The sequence below is a fragment of the Parambassis ranga genome, chromosome 1, assembly GCF_900634625.1.
Source record: "Parambassis ranga chromosome 1, fParRan2.1, whole genome shotgun sequence".
NCBI classification, from domain to species: domain Eukaryota; kingdom Metazoa; phylum Chordata; class Actinopteri; family Ambassidae; genus Parambassis; species Parambassis ranga.
In genome coordinates, this window is record NC_041022.1 from 18,002,180 (window position 1) to 18,024,274 (window position 22,095).

Sequence of the window (22,095 nt, forward strand, 5' to 3'; positions counted from 1 at the left end):
AACCTCAATGCATAATCAACATCCTCAAACTATTCACATGTCTAATCATTAAAATTGCTTTGAAAGGGTTTCAAAATGTCACCCATTCCAAAGAAACTGCTGGCAAAGATGAGAAACGAGATGCTGGGCTCAAAAACCACACCCTGCACCGTCCGCACATGCCGACAAGCCAGGGCCAGTTTGAATCAGTGGTGCTGTCTCAATGATATGATCACCCAAAGCCATCCTTTAATCCTTTTTAAATTAAAAAGTAAATGACTTTTCAAGACTGAACTTCCTGTCTAAGCCCATTCATTTAGATGGTAAACATGTGACAGTCATGTACACAGAAGCAAAATATTAGTTTCACTATGACAATGTTTTCCATCATTAACATACATATTTCTGGTCATATCTGACAGTTACCAACACACACTGTGCTGAATGCGGACACAAACAGGCAATCATTCTGTGAAAGGCCTCTGCTGCATTTGTTCCAGCACCCTGCCAGCTGTCAGAAAAAAAAATAAATACAAAATATACTGCAGCCTGTTCAGCGAAATCTGACCCATATTTTCATTTTTGTTTGTCACAGGTGACCTGAAACTGTAGCTGTGCCACATTTTTTTCAGAATTGTGTCATCTGCATATTTCTGGTAGCTATTTTAGCACAGACACTAAGTCTGTCATCACAAATGTACAGGCCAGTTCACACTCCATCACCTCCACAAGTAAATCAGAACCGTCTCTCAAGATCCACTTTGGTTTGGACTTGGTCCTTTTGACCTTATCACATGATCTCAGCAGATGACTTGGTAAATCACAATGAATTTCAAATTTCCTCTTTCTTGGGAACCTTTGATGGAGGTTTTATTACACAGTTTACATTCATCAGCCCTAACCTCTCATCTAATTGCCATCTTTAATAATACAGCACTAGTTTTAGGTGTCAGATAATACAGTAGAGTAAAAGGAACAATATTTATTTATTTAAAAGCAAAGTAAATGTAAGGTAGGATTAAATTAAACACTATCAGTGGCCTAAACTTACTATTGGTTTTAAATTAATCATAAAACATAATCTGCATTTAAACTGTCACACTGTTACACCTCCAGTTACAGCTGGTTCCCATCGTTCCTCTTGGAGGATCGAGGAGGAACAGACAGCACTAGTAGCCAATCCATTTGCGCACTATAGCGCTCTCTACAGCCTCAAAGTACAATGACGTCATCCATTGAAAGAGACAAGTCTGGACACACACCAATCGACTGGCTGTAGGGAGACGATGAACGGTGTACTGATCCGACCCCGGCAGCCGGTACCCCGGACACACTGACGAGCGGTATCTGATGAGGCTGAAGACCGGCACCGTACCAGCGGCAGCAACAAAAAAGAGGAAGCCGTCATTTGTCCGCACGACGCTGGCGCATTTATTGAGCTCGCTCTTGTTCCTCGTATTGTAAGCATCACCGGGCGACCTGTCAAAGCTGGTACGCAGCAGATTTTCAGTGCTATGACACTCGAGGATGAGCTGACAGCCGCCGCAGCGCGGGGGGACGCGGCTGGTGTGGAGGACCTTCTGCGGGCAGGAGCTCCAGTTAACGGAGTCAACTGTTTTGGACGAACCGCGCTACAGGTCAGTGGCAGCAGGCGCGCTCCTTCGGCCCTGAGACCCATTCTTACTTTTAACACGTTCCATATACAGAGTTCCTATTAATTAATATGACAGGCTTCTTACTGTTCCACATACAAACCGATCCGCGCATACAGTCTGCACTTTATTTCGTTTTGACGCAGCGCGTTTTAAAAACAGACGCGCCGCCCAGCGAGGAGCTGCACTTTGTTTTTAATCCGAAAACGTTTCCTTTGTACAGTTTGTGTAAAGATTAATGAAACGAAAAGTTGCCTCCGGCCGGACGTAGATACTTATTTCAGTGCTCATTCATTTCAACACTTAGGCTACTTGTAAACAAGGCTGAATTAACATAACAACAAGAAGGTAGGAGTAGAAAAGATAACCTTAACCTTAATAATTATAATAATAATAATGATATGAATAATAAAAATAACATCAAACTATTTTGAAGAGGCTGAGGCAGCAGTTTTTATACTGCTGTAGGCTACTAGGTGTAGTTTGGAAATTCGCTCCCCTTGTGAGTATTAATGTAAATAATATAGCTCGTTAATCTCAAGTGAGTTTATCTGAGCGTTTAAAACCTGCTGCACAGGTCTTACTTCTATCCACACGCCATCGTTAGATGTGCTGGGCTACAGTAAGGCTGCGCATCACTCCACATACAACCTTCAGCTGAACAGTAGAATAAAAAGACTGAAGTTTTAGACTCTCCCCTCAAACCGCTCACAGCCCTCAGTGCTGCTACATGCGCTCCTTTTGTGAGGGGTCTAAAAGAATATGGTAATAATAATGTTGCATTTTATGTTTGTAATGTAATCAAAATGTAAAAATAGGCTGTAACTCACGGGCATGTCCTTGAAGGTGATGATGATGGGGAGCGCGCGGGTGGCCCGGATCTTACTGCGGCACGGAGCTGATCCCAATGTGTCAGACAGCACCGGCGCAACCCCGCTGCACGACGCGGCCAGGACGGGCTTCTTGGACACGGTGCGCCTGCTGCTGGAGTTTCAGGCGGACCCGCAGGCCAGAGACAATGCAGACCGTCTGCCAGTTGATTTGGCGAGACAGAACGGCCATGCAGATGTTGTTGCCTTCCTGGAGACTCTGTGAAAACAAAGACGCTGTGATTATTATTATTATTATTATTATTATTATTATTGTTGTAGGCTTTTTTTATTTTTTATTGTTTGCTGCCGGTTCAAAATGGGGCCCGCAGTGAGGCCTGCAGCCTGAATTAATCATGGATGTAAGATGAACTCATATTTATTTGTTCGTCTCTTTTTTTGCTGATAGGCTGTCGTTTTATTCTGAACGAAATCACAGTTGTCATCACGAAGTTACAATATGTCTTATTGTAACGGCCCAGGCTTTGTTTTGTTGAGGTTTTATCCTCCGTTTGTTGCACAGACGTGTTTTACTGTCCCGCTTTCGGCCGCTGTAGTGTTTGCATTTAAAATAAGATTATTTTTAATTATTATTTTTGTCCGCCATTGTTTTTTTTTTTTTTTAAGAATACAAACATCACAAAGGACATGAATGTTTTGTGTTGAACTGATGCACTATGCGCTGCAGGGACTATAGAGTTCTATTTTCTTTTTGTACAAATGATATTTACATATTTAATGTTATGCACTTTAATAAATGTTAACATCTGAAGGTTTGAGAGAGAAAAAACTGAGCAGAAAAAACAAAGTGATGATTTGGATCCTAACTGAATTGAAGTGAAGTGTTTTCAGAGCGGAACATATCATGAGTCAACTTGCCTTTTGTTTTTGTTGTGGTACATGTAAGAGAAACAGCTTAAACGTTTTCCTTAAATCCGCATGTTCAGTGTCAGGCTACAGGGCTGTGATCATGTGCGCCTCAGGTGACTTCAGAAGGCAATAAAACCAAGGCTGATGCAATCAAGTTATTTATTCTCAGATCAACGATGAAGCCATTTTCTCATTTCTCACCAACTAAAGCATGCGTGTTCAAACCTTATACTACATATTACACATGTCAGCTGAATAGAAAAAAAGGAAATGGGCCCACTACACAAAACAAGGGGTCCATGAAAGGGGTTAATATTGTTAATACACTGCTGCTTTAATAACAAAATGTTCTGAGGGCATAAACACAATTAATAAAACAGACTATTTTCAGCTAAGAAGATTTTTTTGGCTTTAGAAAACTAACCCCACAGAAAAACCCAGAGTCTTCATATTTGCAACTTTATGGGTTTATTTATAGTAAAACCTTTTATTAACAATAAATTTAACTCACAGGTCAAAAAAGGGCACTGTGTTCAGGTCCAATCGATGACAAAAAAATTCATGCTTCTTAAAAAAATAAGAGAAATTCAAATTCATTTCAGGAAGTCCAAATGTATGCAAGTTGTGCCACTTTCCTGCAAATAAAACATATTAAATCAGTCTGAACTGAGACTGTGTTTCATTTAAAGCGTGCTGAAATGTTTGAGCCATCGAAATGTCAGTGGTTTCCTTCCAGACAATATCTGATGATGCATAACATATTTGTCAGGGTCAATAGATTCAAAGTTTTGTGTAACATGCACTGTGATGAAGATACTGATTTTAATGTAAGCATACAGTAAGGAAGTAACAACTGATAACAGGAAGAGAACACATTAAAAAAACATGAAAAATAACAAATATCTATCAATGTAATGTAAAGTGTTTCAAATTGTTTGCTGTGTTTTTGATCTCTTTTAAGTGTTACTCACACACATGACAACAGCAGTATGTTCCACAGAAACCGAATGGGTCGTGAATCAGAAAGGTGAAGGGGTTATGGGACAGGACAGAACACGGACTCTCCAGCTGAATACACAGCACGTACATTAATAAGAGGCACTTTCTTGTGATTCACTGCTGACGAATCCACAGGCAGAGTTGAGGCTGTTGTCTGCGGAGGGAGGGGGGGTGTGTGTGTCTTGTGTCCTTATCCTGCCTCACTGTTGTCTTAGTGTTTTGGTAACATTACCGAAGATTGAGCCATGGACTGTGACAGAGGGAAAGAAAAAGCATGTTTACCCCACAGTATACAGTATGAAAGGACTTGTGATGACCTGGAAGTTGTCTAGCAATTGTTTCGTGTTATTCTGAGGGAAGTTAAACCAGGAACATGTCCCACCACTATTACCAAGTTCAACTAAACTAAAGTTAAAGCTCATTCCTCATGAGTAAGCGTTTACACTATACACAGATTTTGTGGTGTTGAATAGACAACTTTGTTTACTGCAACTTCAGGCATATTCACAACTTGCAAATGGAGGCAAAACACTCACGTGGTATGATGGCTTTTCACATTGGTCAATTATGCAATAAATGTACCTGTTTATTATTGTGCAATATATTTTAAATGTACTGACTAGTACTGAAGTAATAGACATTACAGCACATACAACATGTCTTATGCCTCTTCTAAAGCTCTCAACAGGCAGTGTGTCATTGAAGTGGCCGTGCTCTGTATGATTAAATTACTTGTTTATGAGCTGTTTCAGTGAAAAGATAAACATAATTGATGAGATCTCAGCTCCTGTCGCTCGGTCACAAGGTAAACAAAACCTCTCACAACTTCCCCTAAAGTATGGCTGAATGGAAGTGAGTCACCATAAATTTGACAGCTTACTTTCAAAGTCTTCATTGTCTGAGCCCAGTCCATCTGACTAATCTGGGGAATTGCAGTCAGCAGGATACTGCTGGCTTTGTTGGCATTCTCCTTCATCGTCTTCAACACATTATCAACACATACCTAAGACAAAGAAGAGAAAATGCAGCCATATGATTAATCACTGACAGTGAAGCACACCTCACTTCCCATTAAGCCCCCATAAAAAAAAATTTTATAGTACCGTTTGTTGTGACATATATCATATACAAGTGTAGTAAGCAATGTTGGACACTGACGTCCTGACAATCAACACGTCATCGTATACAGTATTTCATTAATAATAGTTAGTAGTAGTGAAAGAGAGACAGTGACATCTGTTGTATATACCGCTCAATGACATTTTCATAGCATTTCAGCCCTTATTTGCATTTTGTCAGGTGAAACTCTAAGACGACCTATATCTGATTTGGCAGAAGCTGCCTGCAGGTGGTCAGCTGTGTAAACTACCTGTGGACCTCACAGAAAAGGGAACATGAACCCAGTAGGTGATCTTGTGTTGAAAAATCTTAATGTGAAAAAAGTGAAAGCTTCATCTTTCACAACAGGACCTGTGAGCAAACATCAGAAGCAGACGTCAAACTTAAGCAATGATCCATTTTAGCACAGACATTGAGCAATCTAGTGTTTTTATTGCAGCCACCTGGGCTCTGTACAGCAGTGACTCATTATGTGGTGTTAATGGTCTATTTTCAACTGTCAGACAAACGTATTGACACGACATCAACGTGAAAACAGTGCATTTATATTTTTAGTGCATGTTTATTTTCTGTGCTTATTATCACAAAATGTGATCTTAATCAAGGGGTCAACATATGATCTTCATAATATATAATAGATCATTCGGACACCCTGTCCGGTACAACATCATTTACGTCTTGAGTCCATGTTTACCTCCTGTAACCCTGATTAACTCTTCCCTTGAGTGGTTTGTTTTCATGTCACATTGAAGGACCGGTTCATGTTTTTGTGGTATTTGCCAGGATGAAGACAGTGAAGCTGATGACTCAGAGTGACTCAACCTCCTCTGGCAGGGCTTCCACCGGAGGCTGGCAGCCCAGTCGAGGAGGGGGCGGCCAGGAGGTAGTATCAGACTAGGAGGGAGCGAAAGAAGGGGGGCGGAAGGATGTGGCGAGTACTCTGCAACAGGAGGGGGAAGAGGTCAGCTGCAGGAACTCGGAAATGGAGTTGTGAGTTGGGCTGGATCAGTGACAAATAGCCCAAAACTCGCCCACACACAGTATATCAACTGCATTATCCAGAGTGCCTGACAGATGGTGGGTCACACGGAAGCCATAAGAAGCCACAGACACTCCTGTTATGGAGCACAGATGATAAAAACCTCTGTGGAGAGGCAGACGTACTATTAAAAGTCAACACTCTGGCCTAAAGACATGTTTGTATTTATTGTGATTATATGCTACATTTATAAAGAACAGCTATTAAAATCTATTCTTGTCAGTATGAAATGGAAGACTTGCTCTTTTGTCCTGTGTCACAATCATATTTGACCATCTGCTATCTCAGACTTTTGTGGGAGGACTGGATGTAATTGTGCAATAATTACTTTACTGCTCGGCTCAGCACGAGTGGTGCACGTGGTGCCTTTTAGTGGCTCTACACTATTTTTTTATTTGCAGCAATCACTTAGTCAGAGCTACGTGTCAGGTCATCAGGCATTCATAATGCCTTTGTATAAATCACTGGTGATCTGGCTTTTCTGTCTATGATGGCCTTTTATGGGCTTGGAAAAAAGGTTGTTTACGACTAATGATTTTTTACTCACCTGTTCAGAACATTTTTTTTTACATTCTTTTATTTTAGCTTGGTTTACTCATAGGTTTATAGGGCCTACGGTGGGTCATGGTGCATTTAAGACAGTATTTAGCTGGATCTAACAACTTGTTGCACTTGTAGATCTTAAGCGTTGAAAATGTGGGAACGTTTTTTGAAATTCTGAATAAAAAGTAGCACTTGAAGTAGTGCTGACACCACTGAGAATAGGACTCACGTCAATAAGCAGACATGTTTCCACCACAGACATTTCCCCAACAAGAGCTTTTTCAGGAGGATTTTTTGGGGTAGATAAAATTACCTACTGGGGGGTTGAGCAGTTTTTGTTTTAACATGCAACATTTAGAAAAAAAACAATAAATAAACAAACCCAACAGAAGCAACACACAAATCAGCAGATAAACAGACTCGAAATGGAAAGTGAAAGAAGAAGATGTTGTCAGCTGACCTGAGATGGTAGACAAAGATACCTCAAAATGTTATGTAGTTAAATTGTAAGAACAGTAAGGATATGAACACCGTAGTGCATTTACAGCCCATTGTCTCACAGGACACATAAACATGAACGGGAGAAAGTTAGGACCTCGAGCCTGCCACTCACCGCCTCCTCATGCTCCTTCCAGCAGTCGTAGTCTGTTGCCATGGCAATGCTGGCATAGCACAAGCCAGCCTCCTTGGCGAGGACGACCTCTGGAACAGTGGTCATATTGATGACGTCAGCGCCCCACTGACGGAACATCAGGCTCTCTGCCCTAGACGAAAACCGAGGCCCCTCAATGGTCAGCATGGTCCCTCGAACATGACACTTTATCCCCAGACTCCGTGCCACCTCCACCAAAACCTGCACCAGGATGGAGTTAGTGTATGAGACGAGATACAATAACCGTTTATGCTGCAGCTGTGTTGGCTGCTTAACTGTGTACTGTCCGCTTACTGGATATAAATCCAATATTTGCTTTAAAGACAGATGCTTCCTTAATCTTTAATATTTTGCAAATAAGAAAATTAAAGGGATAATTCAGGCTTTTTTCCACTCAGTAAAGCTGAAAGTTGTAAGTTCAAGTTTACTGAACAGGTATATTGTTTTGTTTTCTAATAAAGAACTAAAATCATGGAGCACACAAGAGTAACAACTTCAATTTTTTATTGGAATTAAAACTGAAAACCTCGACTTTCAGAGGGGACATTTTTTGTACTCACCTCTCTCGTTCTGTTACAGAACGGCTCAGCCATGGGGATGTGACACACACCTGGGGGACTGGTGGGTTGACCATCATACAGCGTTTGAGGTCTCTTGGTAGTCCTGGCACAGAAAGAGGGGGGTTATCATCCAGGCAAATTACAAATGTTCTATTGTTGTAATGTTATAAACCATGTGAGTGCCACTTCTTATAACTTTGTGTCAGAATGAGAAGTAGGACATTCATATGGACATTAATGATATAGACATTATTTGTGTCATAATCTCAGTTAATCTTCTCTTTTCCATTTTTAAACAAATGAAGATGGTATGAATACATGACTGTTGTCCATTCAGGACTATAATAGCATCAACACATCAGCAGCAGCCCGGTCTCAGGCTTCATTCAAACAACCATTCTCCAGTTTAAACTTCTGCTGAGTCAGGAGGCTTCCAACAAGCCTGTTTCCACTCAGCTCTCAAGAGACACTTATCCAGCTCATACAAGACACTCATTCACTTAATCCAGCAACCTACAAACATGAGGGTGTCCATGTTTCCACGTGGCCCCCAGCATCTTTTGTGAATACTAGAATTCTGTTAAGGTATTTGAAGATGCACATTTCCTTTGTTTTCCAAACCCACATGTGATGCTCTGGGATGAGGTGGACAGTAGAATGAGAGAAGCAGGCAGCTTCATGTGGGTGTTATACCTTTTATATCTGGGTTTGTTTGATGTAAATGTCACCATCACAGGCTTAACATGAGGCTCTGCATTGTCGGTCTTGTACACAGTAATTTGTTGTGAGCACCAGCTGTACATGCGGTGTAAACCCTAAACAACTGCAGACTCTACAAATCTTATCTGTGTTATTTGTCTTAAACAATACAGAGACGGTATGTATGGAAACTGACCAGACTTTGAGAAAAGAAAGATGTGTGTCTGAGTGCAGATTATACAATCCTGCAGTAACCTATCCACTGTGCATGTATGGAATGTGGACTGCAGGCAGATTTAATCTAACAAGAACACCTCTGTGGTGTCTGCAGCTGTCCATGTCCACATCCACAAGGAGTCCTAGTCCAACAGTCTTAAGAGGGCACTCCCCCTTAAGACTGTTGGAAAAGCCCCAAAACAGTCAAAACAAGGCCACCTTTAATAATTCATATCTCTATTTTTGCTTTTAACTTTCTAAATGATAAGGTGTGTCAAAACTTTTCACTGTTGCTGAAGATAATTATGATCAGAGATAATTGACTGGCTCCATTCATGGCGCAACTTTGGTTTTCTTTTGTTTTCCCAGGGATTGCAGTGTCATACCTTAAGTATCTTAGACATCCAAAATATGAACAACGCTTTCATCAGTAATCTTTTATGCTGAAGCCCAACCCCATCTCTTACTCACAACCCTGGCATTGGGAGTATAAAGCCAGTGTTTCAAGCTGCAGCTCTGCCCTGCTGAAAGCCAATAACAATGGTGTAAGGGCTAACCCACGAGCAGAGCACAATGCTTGTTTATGCTAAAGAAATCAAGTTATCCTGGCCTGGCATTTCATTAGCGATGTCATGTCAGAGTCATTGTTGGCAGAGAATGAATTCCACACCCTGTAATTAGCAAACATTTAAACCTGTATGCCTAAAATGCAAAAAGCATGCGCTTCAGAAAACGTGGATGACCTGAATGAGGTGATGTGTTTGTATCCAACAATAATCCCCAGAGCTACTCTAAGTTGTATAACATTTATACATATGTTTTAATTAAAAACTTTAGACGCTTAATAAAATGAAAAAAGACTGTGTGTGTGTGGCAGGAAATCTTTTTATAGTGGCCGAGTGACGGACTTGTACGTAACTTAGGAGTGGTGGTGATATGAAGTGAGGCATGCCATCACATGTTGTTGGACAAGTCTGAGCAAGTCCCAGCAAGTGACTTCCTCATTTCATATAAACAGATCTTGATGCTGATAGTTAATCAGCACATTTACATGGGCAACATAGCCACATGCAACATGATGCCAGCCATCGAGGGGTGTACAGAGGGGGAGGCAGTACACCACTTAATTAAATTCAGCCATTAGTATGGATGATAAATAAGACATGCTATTTAAGCTGCATGTTTTATTTAATGGAATGTGTGCGATCAGCTACACTCCCACAGGGTAAATGCTCCCTGTATGCTAACACAGAAGGTATATGTGTGTGCCAAGGGGTGAGAAACGACTGAGAACATCTTATTTTCCATGAAACAAATAGACATTATGAATTCTGACACACACTTGGTGGTAAGCCTGCAATTTGAAGCATTGAGACAATATACACCGTGTGTTCACTTGGATTTGTAGTACCAAAAAAAAAGGTCAGATAATTCTTGGAAGCTGTTTATACCCAATGACCTAATTTGTACTGAATACCTAGGACTTCTCTCATTATTTAAATTCTGAACATTGACCCTCTGGATTGCAAGCTGCTTCTGGGCATGTTTAACTCTTTGCTCATTTTATATGATGTCATCCACCTGTATTAAAGCACAATAGCAAAACACAAGAAGACACAATAATGCATGTGCTATGCTATACTTGTGCACATTTATAAAGCTAATAATCTATAATGTTTTTTTAAACTTCAAAGGTGAAATGGAATCTATGTGTACAGCATCTGTCCGAGTGCTCACAGGTGTAACTAAAGGGGGGAAATGAGCGCTCCATGAGCTGTAGAGCCTCTTAGATATTCAAATTCTTCACACTACCCTGCACATCAACTGTAAAGATATTTAACCATGCAGACTTACCAGTCATGCCCGTCTACAAAAGAGTTCCTGTTTAACATCGGGCAGAGTGCCACGCCGCTCAAGCATTTTCCCTTTCTTTTGAATCTTTCTTATCATTTACTCGCTGGCTGTTTAAACAGAATGCAGCTCAGTCAAATTTTAAATGTAAAAATAAAATTTTTGAAACCACTCTTTTTGATGTTACAGTTTCCAGCCACGGAAAATTTGGCATTTTTTAAGAGACGGTTTCAAATCCAGTGAAGGGTTTTGGAATTCAGAGTTAAATTAAACAATGTGTTTACCGGTATTCATTTCAAAACATACTCTGAATGAATGAGGGCGTATGGCTAAAATTCTCACAACTCACCCTGCTACATGAAACCTAAGACATACAGGAAGGAGCCATCACTGTTCACAGAAAGATCTCTTACACAGTTTGTACTCCAGACAATCTGTCATGCTGACAGAATGTCACAGTCACAACATTTTTAATTCTGAGTGAAGCCCCAAGCAAACTAGTGAGACATGAGAGCCGGACACAATATCAGACACTGAACAAACAGTGATCGGACCAGCGAGTGGAAAATCAAGTCCTCCTCCCTTTCTCACTCAGCTATTTAAATGCTGTTTGTCAAACAGTAACATCATTCCTGACAGTGAGATGTGTGGGAAGATGTTTGAACTGTTTGAACTCTCACGGGGGAACAGATAGCACACTTACCGTGTGATCATACAGTTTATTATATGGATTATTGCGATATTTCCCTGTGACCAAAGCAAAAGCAGCAGCAAATGAAGGTTATGGGTGGGTTTAGGGGCTTTAAGAGTCTTTAAATAAATACTTGAAAGAACATGTGGCTGGTTAATTGGGAAGTGGTATAAAGCTCCTTTGTTTGGTCCAGTTTAGAAAAGAGGCATTCTGATTTCACACAATGATGTAGGGCATGCTGTGTTTACTTCCCAATTCCTTCAAACTACCTAATTTATAAAAAGAATCGGGAGGAAAATCTAATAATCACCTGATGGGGTCACATCCCACTTACCTGTCAATAAACTGATCGATGATGACAATATCTCCTGGCTGAATGTCCTCCCGCAGTGAGCCACAGGCCGTGGTAACCAGCAGATGTGTACAGCCTTCTTCTCTGAGAGCCCAGATGTTGGCCTGGTAGTTTACATTGGACGGCATTATGGTGTGTTGTCTCCCATGCCTGAGAATTTGGTCAGCATTCAAAATAAATATAGACATGTACGTATACACTGGCTTCATTTGTATGTTACCCAAATTTCTCCACTAGATGGTGCCAATAGAGAGTAAATATTCACAACTGACAAAATGTCCTTTCATACCTTGCAAGAAGCACACATTCCACATTTTTGATCTTCCCCAGAATCAGAGCATCAGACGGCTGATCAGGAAGAGAACATTAATGAGCCAACTAAAAATAAAAACACAAAGGGCAAAATGAAAAGAGCAACTAACCTTTCCGTAGGGTGTGTCGACATAACGCTCAGTTCTTCCCTCCAAGATATCTGGATCGTCAAGGCCAGAACCACCAATTATTCCAATCTAGACAGGTTCAGACAAGTCCAATGCATCAGAATTATCATGTGAACCATAGCCTCTATCTGCAACATTCACCAAGCTGAAGTTACTAAAACAACTTTACATGCATGTCTCAGTTTTATATATTTAATTAAAGGGCAGCTATTTAGGTAATGCCTGCTAATGACAACATTAACCATGTGTGTGACATGAACAGAGCAGCCTAAAAGGAACAGATGACTGAAACGGTAGAGAAGAAAATCATTTTTGTTCCAACCATTAGTGGCTACAGCCATATTTGTTACTTTCCTTCCTGTATCCAGGCATATTTAATACACTTTTTTAATCTCAGTTAACTGATAACCAATTGCACTAATGAAAGTTGCGAAAATATTCATCACAGCAACATTTTCATTGCTTAAATATCCAGATTACTGTCCCCAGCTTTATCCAGGTTTATGAAATACATGTTTATATTGCACTACTACCACTACACAGTGTTGTTTGGTCATCGGATTACTATAATAAAACACTACAACACTTTACACAGATGAAAGGTCTACTGAACACTTTGACTGACAGCCTGCAGGCAGCACACGCGGCGTAGCGTGCGTACGCTATGACCACGTGCCATTCACGTCTACCTGGACCTGCTCACCTTTGGCTGTTTTACCACAGACTCAAGACACCGTGCGGTTAGCACAGACATGCTAACTCGCGATATTAAGGCGGATTCTTTGACTTTACAGACTGAAGACTCGTACAGCTTTGCTCCAATGCGCTGCTAACACCAGCGACTCCGTTTTCCTCATTTCCAGGCGGCAGCACCTATCATGAAATTAGCTTGTTTTGTTTTTTAATTGATTTTCCACTGTCAGCGTGTTCAGTAACACAATGGTTGGTTAAGAGTGGATGTTAAGTTCTAACTTATTACCTTGATGGGAACCGCAGACGCCATGATGGTTGAATTTCTGCCTGTGAAAGTGGAGATTTCTACAAGTTCAGAAGACACTTTAGAGTCTGAACAAAAAACCACAACATCCGTTGTTAGCGCACCGGAAATTAGACATTTCTTGTCAAACTTCCTGTTAGTCCATTTTCAACATAAAAGCCACACGGTGATAGCATTTTAATGTATTTTACAGTGACATATATTTAAATGTATTGCTTGTGTCTGTCACTGCAGCTTTCTAAAAGAACCAAGTATTCTCTTGTCTGCATTCATTTTGTCCCGGTTTTACCAGTAAGTCTGACAGTGATGTAATATAACTCTTTTCAAAGGAACACTGTCAGGATGGCACACAACACACAGCTAGATACACATACACCCCTCAGTTCACCAAATATTAAACTCCACTTAAAGCTTAAATTTAGGATACTTCTGCTGGCTTAATCACTGTTAGGTGATCACCCATTGTTTTTCTTTCAGTAAAGGGTGTTATAAAACCTTTTGTTTTGATTCCATGTGTATTATATTGTATTGTATGTTCTTTTCTAACATCTAAAAATCCGCCTTTAGTGAGCTTTAGTGTTACTGTACCATGTCAGCAGTCTCATCACTGTTATCATCTTCATCTCCACTGTTATGTGACAGGGAGAAATAAAACGTAGCACACACTTATTCATAACAATTTATTCTTACACAAAGTTTTATACAAAACAACCCATTCCAAAATCCCACACAGGCTGTGGATACTAAGTACCACCCCAGAGCAGCTGACTTATTAAAACAACAAAAATGTAATCAACATCATCCCTGAGAGCACCTTAGAAATAAAATACAGAAAATAAAATGTGTAGAGTGGCACGTTGCAGATGAAATTATTTGGTAATTAAGAAATCTAACAATGGTGGCCCATGTAATAATTATAATAAAGAATTTAATTATAATAATTCAGTATGGATATCATATAAGCCTGTGTCCAAAAAAAATCAATGCTGTATCAATGATATTCTTTAAATACTGATCATTTTAATCCAAATACTTGTGGCAGCTAAGGGTTAAATCCATCAATATATTAACAAGTGTCAGTAGAAGTGGAGTCTACTGGGTCATCTGTGGCTCATCCTTTTCTGTGCTATTGGCCTCAGTGATACTCTCTTTAGTAAAAGTATCACTATAACTATCAATTGTGATGATGGTGGGTGTCTGTTTCCCTGTGCGTTCACTGCTCCTGAACCTTTTACTTTTCTTCTTGTGTTTCTTCTTTTTCTTATGGTGATGCCTGCTTTGCTCCTGTGCTTTTAAATCACTGATGAGCTCCACGCTGAGACTCCTGCTAGTCTTTCTAACCCTCTCTTTGGATTTTTTGCAACGCTTCTCTTTGCTTTTCTTCTTGTGTTTTGCTAATGATTTGGAGTCACCTTCTGCACTTGAGTCAGAAAGTGTGCTTTTAGATGGTTCCTCTAAATGTCTTGTTTTGTACTTCCTTTTTCCGCCCGGCTTGTCGTGGTGAGATTTTCTTTTTACTGAAGGGGAGCGACTGCTAGAGCAAGTTCTAGATCGGGATTGCCTTCTGTCCCGTCTCCTTGAATCTCTGCTGCGACTTCTGTGGTGAGAGCGCGAAGAGTGTTTGTGGCTACTGTGCCTCTGTGTGTAACGCATACCACCATCATTTCTCTCTTGGCTGTAATGCCTAAGTGATCGGTTAAGGTGATCATTGGCCCTCCTTTTGGAACTACTAAGGTATTTTGTGTAATCTTTAGTGAAATGGGAGCCTGTACTGTGGGAGTACACTGGGCTTCTGCTGAGATGCCTGCGCTCTCCACTGTTTGACATGTTTTTTCTTCTATGGTCTCTGTCTCTTGATGAGTACCTCTCCCTAGACCTGTCCTTACTGCTGTATCGATCTGTTTCTTTTCTGTCTGATCTGCTGGATTTCTTGTGTTTAGAACCATATTTTTCTTTTGGGCATAAGCGATGGTCTGTTTTGACATTATCTGATCGTCTGACACCACTGGGTTCACTTGCTTGTGAAGCAGCAGGGCTGAGACTGGGGAAACGGATGTGTTGAGGTAAATGAGGCACTTCTTTAGTATCTTCACTGGCAGACTCTTCAGAGTCGGAGGAAAGCTGAACTAGCTCAGGTGTCCTTTCTGCCATTGGCTTAACAAAAGCAACAATGACACAGTCATCACCATCTGAAGACACACACTCTTCAATGTTAAAAGCACCCTGAGTCAAGTCCATTTGGTTATGAGGATTTGTTTGCTGTGGAGAAGCCACAAACTCTTGTGTCTCCTCCTCCAAACTGCTGTCTGAGTCAGAATCCGGGACTGACAGATGCTCCGTCCTGCTCTGCTCTGCTGTTGTAGAATACGATGGTCCAGGCGTCTCATCGTCCCACGCGGACTGGCTCAGAGCAGACCTGGAGTCTTGTGGGTGGGCCACCTCTGTAGAGTCTTCCTCATCTTCAGAGATAGAAATCATAGATGAATCTGAGCTGCCGTCTTCATTTGAGGAAGGAGCTGGGCAGTCATAGACAGCGTGCTGGTCATAGGCCTCTATATTGAAGGGCGACTTTGCAAAGCTGATAAACTCATGAAGAAAGTGCTCTGTGTGACCCTGAAGTAAAGGCCTGAGCTCTTCCTGAATTGCTCCATCCTCCATGTCATAACATGTAATGCATGACATGATGCAGTGCTGGACTATGTTGACCAAAGAGCCACGGGCCCCATACAGCACAGTGAGTTCCCTCTTGAGCCAGGGGACCAGTCTGTGTAGGCATGCAGGATTTCTACGGTAGAAGTCAGCTGAGGTGTCTCTAGAGCGACCGCCATCCCGAATACTTCGAACCCTCACTGCTCGACGGTACAGCTCCCTCCTGAAGTTTACCATTTCTTGCTCTCTGACATTGTTCACTGCTCGGCCTTCACTTTCAGCTCTCCTTTTGGCAGCCAGCCTCATCATCACACGATGAATGTAACGGTCTCGCCTGTGATGGGAAGGATTTGTTGAGGACTCAAACATCACTCCATTATCTGGTGGTGGAGACATCCTCCTTTGCATCTGTTGATGGACACTGGTAACAGTTGTGTGGTATCTGAACCGCACTCCCTGAAAATACCCAAAGCCGGAATTTTCCTGTGTACGCTGCAGGTCATACTTTTCAAAGTCTTGCTCTGATTTTATACTGTGATATATAGACTTAAATGGCTGTTTGCATAGTGGACACTCTGCCTTGTTCTTGGACCACTCATGAATACATTGAAAACAGAACTTGTGCAGACAGCGGTCCAGGTAAGAGATGTTGTTAAATATGTCCAAACAGATGGGACATTTGGAGTCCGGTGACACCTCTCCAGCCATTGCTTCAGAGGTTTTCCTTTTGCCACTCTTCTGGCTCTGTTGCAGGGCAATCTTGATAGCAGACATGATCTAAAATGGAAAAAAATGACATAATTAATTTGGAAATTCTCACTTTTAATGGAAAAGAGGAGTGAACAAGTCAAATGGAAGCTGTCAAAGGAACCTCTCAGTAAGCATAGCTTATATTTGGAATCAACCTTTGTACAGCCCAATATGTTATAAATGCAAAGTACTATACATGCTATTTTTAGCTTGATTGCCGTTTCTAGGCAACCCTCTTCTTCTTTTTTATTCTTCCGTAAGTTTTTTGGCACAGCGTATCTTCAGCATACATTGACCGATTTCAGCCATTCAACTATCAAAATGTTCATCTCACAGAGGACATTCCGGGTCAACTTCAATTTTTTTTAAGTTTTTTTATCTCCTCCTACAAATTTCAAGCTACAGACTCCATTTTAGTCTTAAAATGCTCATTAGATTCTGCTCTATCAAACCCGTATTGAGAATTTTCCAATTCCGAATCATTTCCCGCACGCCAGGCTCTCAAAGTTGGAGTGGTTTTTGAGGTGTCCTCTGCTGTTACTATGGTTACAGACTGACACACAGAGGCATACAAAGCTCGGAATTTCACACTATTTCACACGCACACATACTACATAAACTGTGAGCTGGACTAACTTCCAGCTGAACATTTAGTGACTCTTAGAACCCTTAGGAACTTTCAGTGGTCTATTATGAACTTTCAGGAACTTTCAGTAACTTTTAGTAACCTTTAGCTGAACTATTAGTTGAACTATTAGAAACGTCTAGGTTGTAAACCTGCAATAAACACACGAACAAACCGTTATTAATGGCTAACATTTTGACTGTAACATTTCAAAACTAAAAATTCCCACTCACCGAAGCGTCGTGCGATTTCCGACAGGCAATCAGAAATAATAAATAAACCGTTGCTATAGCAGCACTTCAAAGCAACAAGCGTTGCCACGGCTACACTACAAACATCGTTGCCATAGCTGCACTACAACTGCGCTTACTCCACAGTGCTTACTCCACAGTTGCGTCATTCATGTATACGTCTAAGTCATGAACATCTATTACAGTCAAACACGGTATCTTTAACTTCCCACACCCATATCAGGAAATAAAGTTTTCTACTGGAAAATCCTACAGTGACAGTTTTTCTGACGATTAATTGCACACTATATGATTTCGCACAAGCCTAATAGAAATGGCATTCTTCTTGAAAAAAGGATTCATGGCTATCAAACCTCTTAAATACTATAAAAATATGCTGATTTTCCAAATATCAATTTATCTCCTCTCTGATTGCTTTCTTGTCTTTTTCCTGGTATACTTAACTCTTGATGTTTTTAGTCTGTGCTGCATTCATCCCTCTGGATAGGTGCGTTTAGCCCAAAATACAAAGTATCAGCCCAGATAATTATACTGAATATTGTAGACAATTCGTGTAGTTTGACATCCACAGCGTTCATAAAGTTTATTTCGAACTTTAAACATCGGCTAATCGAACTGGTAATTTGGAAAAAGGGGATCCTATCTCTGTCAACTGAGAAATAAAAAGATGGCTTTACTTTGTCCTTCCAGAACAAGTGTGCTGCTAAGCGTTATAACACAAATAAACCGGCCTGTGCCAGACTTACAGCTGCGCTTTAACATCACTTTACATGTCCAATACACACGGTGTTCTCATCTATCCATAGTCCCTGCAGGACATGCCCCGACCAAAAAGACGAGATTCGCTACTCACAAAAGCGATTTCCTTTTGACATTCCGTGTTCACTGTTATGTGACAGGGAGAAATAAAACATAGCACACACTTATTCATAACAATTTATTCTTACACAAAGTTTTATAAAAAACAACCCATTCCAAAATCCCACACAGGCTGTGGATAATAAGTACCACCCCAGAGCAGCTGACTTATTAAAACAACAAAAATGTAATCATCATCCCTGAGAGCACCTTAGAAATAAAATACAGAAAATAAAATGTGGAGAGTGGCACGTTGCAAATAAAATTATTTGGTAGTTAAGAAATCTAACAATGGTGGCCCATGTAATAATTATAATAAAGAATTTAATTATAATAATTCAGTATGGATATCATATAAGCCTGTGTCCAAAAAAAAAATCAATGCTGTATCAATGATATTCTTAAAATACTGATTATTTTAATCCAAATACTTGTGGCAGCTAAGGGTTAAATCCATCAATATATTAACAAGTGTCAGTAGAAGTGGAGTCTACTGGGTCATCTGTGGCTCATCCTTTTCTGTGCTATTGGCCTCAGTGATACTCTCTTTAGTAAAAGTATCACTATCACTATCAATTGTGATGATGGTGGGTGTCTGTTTCCCTGTGCGTTCACTGCTCCTGAACCTTTTACTTTTCTTCTTGTGTTTCTTCTTTTTCTTATGGTGATGCCTGCTTTGCTCCTGTGCTTTTAAATCACTGATGAGCTCCACGCTGAGACTCCTGCTAGTCTTTCTAACCCTCTCTTTGGATTTTTTGCGACGCTTCTCTTTGCTTTTCTTCTTGTGTTTTGCTAATGATTTGGAGTCACCTTCTGCACTTGAGTCAGAAAGTGTGCTTTTAGATGGTTCCTCTAAATGTCTTGTTTTGTACTTCCTTTTTCCGCCCGGCTTGTCATGGTGAGATTTTCTTTTTACTGAAGGGGAGCAACTGCTGGAGCAAGTTCTAGATCAGGATTGCCTTCTGTCCCGTCTCCTTGAATCTCTGCTGCGACTTCTGTGGTGAGAGCGCGAAGAGTGTTTGTGGCTACTGTGCCTCTGTGTGTAACGCATACCACCATCATTTCTCTCTTGGCTGTAATGCCTAAGTGATCGGTTAAGGTGATCACTGGCCCTCCTTTTGGAACTACTAAGGTATTTTGTGTAATCTTTAGTGAAATGGGAGCCTGTACTGTGGGAGTACACTGGGCTTCTGCTGAGATGCCTGCGCTCTCCACTGTTTGACATGTTTTTTCTTCTATGGTCTCTGTCTCTTGATGAGTACCTCTCCCTAGACCTGTCCTTACTGCTGTATTGATCTGTTTCTTTTCTGTCTGATCTGCTGGATTTCTTGTGTTTAGAACCATATTTTTCTTTTGGGCATAAGCGATGGTCTGTTTTGACATTATGTGATCGTCTGGCACCACTGGGTTCACTCGCTTGGGAAGCAGCAGGGCTGAGACTGGGGAAACGGATGTGTTGAGGTAAATGAGGCACTTCTTTAGTATCTTCACTGGCAGACTCTTCAGAGTCGGAGGAAAGCTGAACTAGCTCAGGTGTCCTTTCTGCTGTTGGCTTAACAAAAGCAACAATGACACAGTCATCACCATCTGAAGACACACACTCTTCAATGTTAAAAGCACCCTGAGTCAAGTCCATTTGGTTATGAGGATTTGTTTGCTGTGGAGAAGCCACAAACTCTTGTGTCTCCTCCTCCAAACTGCTGTCTGAGTCAGAATCCGGGACTGACAGATGCTCCGTCCTGCTCTGCTCTGCTGTTGTAGAATACGATGGTCCAGGCGTCTCATCATCCCACGCGGACTGGCTCAGAGCAGACCTGGAGTCTTGTGGGTGGGCCACCTCTGTAGAGTCTTCCTCATCTTCAGAGATAGAAATGATAGATGAATCTGAGCTGCCGTCTTCATTTGAGGAAGGAGCTGGGCAGTCATAGACAGCGTGCTGGTCATAGGCCTCTATATTGAAGGGCGACTTTGCAAAGCTGATAAACTCATGAAGAAAGTGCTCTGTGCGACCCTGAAGGAAAGGCCTGAGCTCTTCCTGAATTGCTCCATCCTCCATGTCATAACGTGTAATGCGTGACATGATGATGTGCTGGACTATGTTGACCAAAGAGCCATGGGCCCCATACAGCACAGTGAGTTCCCTCTTGAGCCAGGGGACCAGTCTGTGTAGGCATGCAGGATTTCTACGGTAGAAGTCAGCTGAGGTGTCTCTGGAGCGACCGCCATCCCGAATACCCCGAACCCTCACTGCTCGACGGTACAGCTCCCTCCTGAAGTTTACCATTTCTTGCTCTCTGACATTGTTCACTGCTCGGCCTTCACTTTCAGCTCTCCTTTTGGCAGCCAGCCTCATCATCACACGATGAATGTAACGGTCTCGCCTGTGTTGGGAAGTATTTGTTGAGGACTCAAACATCACTCCATTATCTGGTGGTGGAGACGTCCTCCTTTGCATCTGTTGATGGACACTGGTAACAGTTGTGCGGTATCTGAACCGCACTCCCTGAAAATACCCAAAGCCGGAATTTTCCTGTGTACGCTGCAGGTCATACTTTTCAAAGTCTTGCTCTGATTTTATACTGTGATATATAGACTTAAATGGCTGTTTGCATAGTGGACACTCTGCCTTGTTCTTGGACCACTCATGAATACATTGAAAACAGAACTTGTGCAGACAGCGGTCCAGGTAAGAGATGTTGTTAAATATGTCCAAACAGATGGGACATTTGGAGTCCGGTGACACCTCTCCAGTCATTGCTTCAGAGGTTTTCCTTTTGCCACTCTTCTGGCTCTGTTGCAGGGCAATCTTGATAGCAGACATGATCTAAAATGGAAAAAAATAATTAATTTGGAAATTCTCACTTTTAATGGAAAAGAGGAGTGAACAAGTCAAATGGAAGCTGTCAAAGGAACCTCTCAGTAAGCATAGCTTATATTTGGAATCAACCTTTGTACAGCCCAATATGTTATAAATGCAAAGTACTATACATGCTATTTTTAGCTTGATTGCTGTTTCTAGGCAACCCTCTTCTTCTTCTTTTTTATTCTTCCGTAAGTTTTTTGGCGCAGTGTATCTTCAGCATACATTGACCGATTTCAGCCATTCAACTATCAAAATGTTCATCTCACAGAGGACATTCTGGGTCAATGTTTTTTATCTCCTCCTACAAATTTCAAGCTACAGACTCCATTTTAGTCTTAAAACGCTCATTAGATTCTGCTCTATCAAACCCGTATTGAGTATTTTCTAATTCCGAATCATTTCCCGCACGCCAGGCTCCCAAAGTTGGAGTGGCTTTTGAGGTCTCCTGTGCTGTTACCATTGTGACAGGCTGACGATTAATTGCACACGATACGATTTCGCACAAGCCTAATAGAAATGGCATTCTTCATGAAAAAAGGATTCATGGCTATCAAACCTCTTAAATACTATA

The 22,095-nt window shown here is 41.2% G+C and overlaps 4 protein-coding genes across 4 annotated transcripts; 1 reads left to right on the forward strand and 3 right to left on the reverse strand.

Moving 5' to 3' along the window:
- The first annotated feature begins 1,191 nt into the window (after positions 1–1,191).
- Positions 1,192–4,030, forward strand: cdkn2a/b (cyclin-dependent kinase inhibitor 2A/B (p15, inhibits CDK4)). Its single transcript, XM_028404786.1, has 2 exons — positions 1,192–1,616; positions 2,478–4,030. The coding sequence occupies exons 1-2, from the start codon at positions 1,494–1,496 to the stop codon at positions 2,724–2,726; spliced, it is 372 nt and encodes a 123-aa protein (XP_028260587.1). The 5' UTR covers positions 1,192–1,493; the 3' UTR covers positions 2,727–4,030.
- Positions 3,516–13,637, reverse strand: mtap (methylthioadenosine phosphorylase). The gene is made up of 8 exons (XM_028404773.1): positions 13,511–13,637; positions 12,514–12,600; positions 12,381–12,439; positions 12,074–12,241; positions 8,283–8,385; positions 7,684–7,923; positions 5,250–5,372; positions 3,516–4,619 (listed from the first exon to the last, which is right to left on the reverse strand). Exons 1-8 carry the CDS (start codon positions 13,532–13,534, stop codon positions 4,581–4,583), a joined length of 843 nt encoding a protein of 280 aa, XP_028260574.1. The 5' UTR covers positions 13,535–13,637; the 3' UTR covers positions 3,516–4,580.
- A 607-nt stretch (positions 13,638–14,244) lies between these two features.
- LOC114436509 (E3 ubiquitin-protein ligase Topors-like) lies at positions 14,245–16,951 on the reverse strand. Its single transcript, XM_028406801.1, has 2 exons — positions 14,582–16,951; positions 14,245–14,531 (listed from the first exon to the last, which is right to left on the reverse strand). Exon 1 carries the CDS (start codon positions 16,949–16,951, stop codon positions 14,621–14,623), a length of 2,331 nt encoding a protein of 776 aa, XP_028262602.1. The 3' UTR covers positions 14,245–14,531; positions 14,582–14,620.
- Positions 16,952–19,033: 2,082 nt separating this feature from the next.
- LOC114443709 (E3 ubiquitin-protein ligase Topors-like) lies at positions 19,034–21,482 on the reverse strand. The gene is given in 2 exon segments (XM_028417989.1): positions 19,034–19,062; positions 19,113–21,482. A coding segment is annotated over 1 exon segment (2,331 nt). The 3' UTR covers positions 19,034–19,062; positions 19,113–19,151.
- Positions 21,483–22,095: the final 613 nt, after the last annotated feature.

What these genes read in the sequence shown, in the direction of transcription:
- cdkn2a/b (XM_028404786.1), top strand. Translation starts at nt 1,494, where the DNA reads ATGACACTCGAGGATGAGCTGACAGCCGCCGCAGCGCGGGGGGACGCG. An exon ending in TTGGACGAACCGCGCTACAG is followed by an intron (nt 1,617 to 2,477) that starts GTCAGTGGCAGC and finishes ATGTCCTTGAAG; the next exon opens with GTGATGATGATGGGGAGCGC.
- mtap (XM_028404773.1), bottom strand. Translation starts at nt 13,534, where the DNA reads ATGGCGTCTGCGGTTCCCATCAAG. An exon ending in TCGACACACCCTACGGAAAG is followed by an intron (nt 12,440 to 12,513) that starts GTTAGTTGCTCT and finishes CTTCCTGATCAG; the next exon opens with CCGTCTGATGCTCTGATTCT. An exon ending in AGACAATGAAGACTTTGAAA is followed by an intron (nt 4,620 to 5,249) that starts GTAAGCTGTCAA and finishes CCTCTGTCACAG; the next exon opens with TCCATGGCTCAATCTTCGGT.
- LOC114436509 (XM_028406801.1), bottom strand. Translation starts at nt 16,951, where the DNA reads ATGTCTGCTATCAAGATTGCCCTGCAACAGAGCCAGAAGAGTGGCAAA.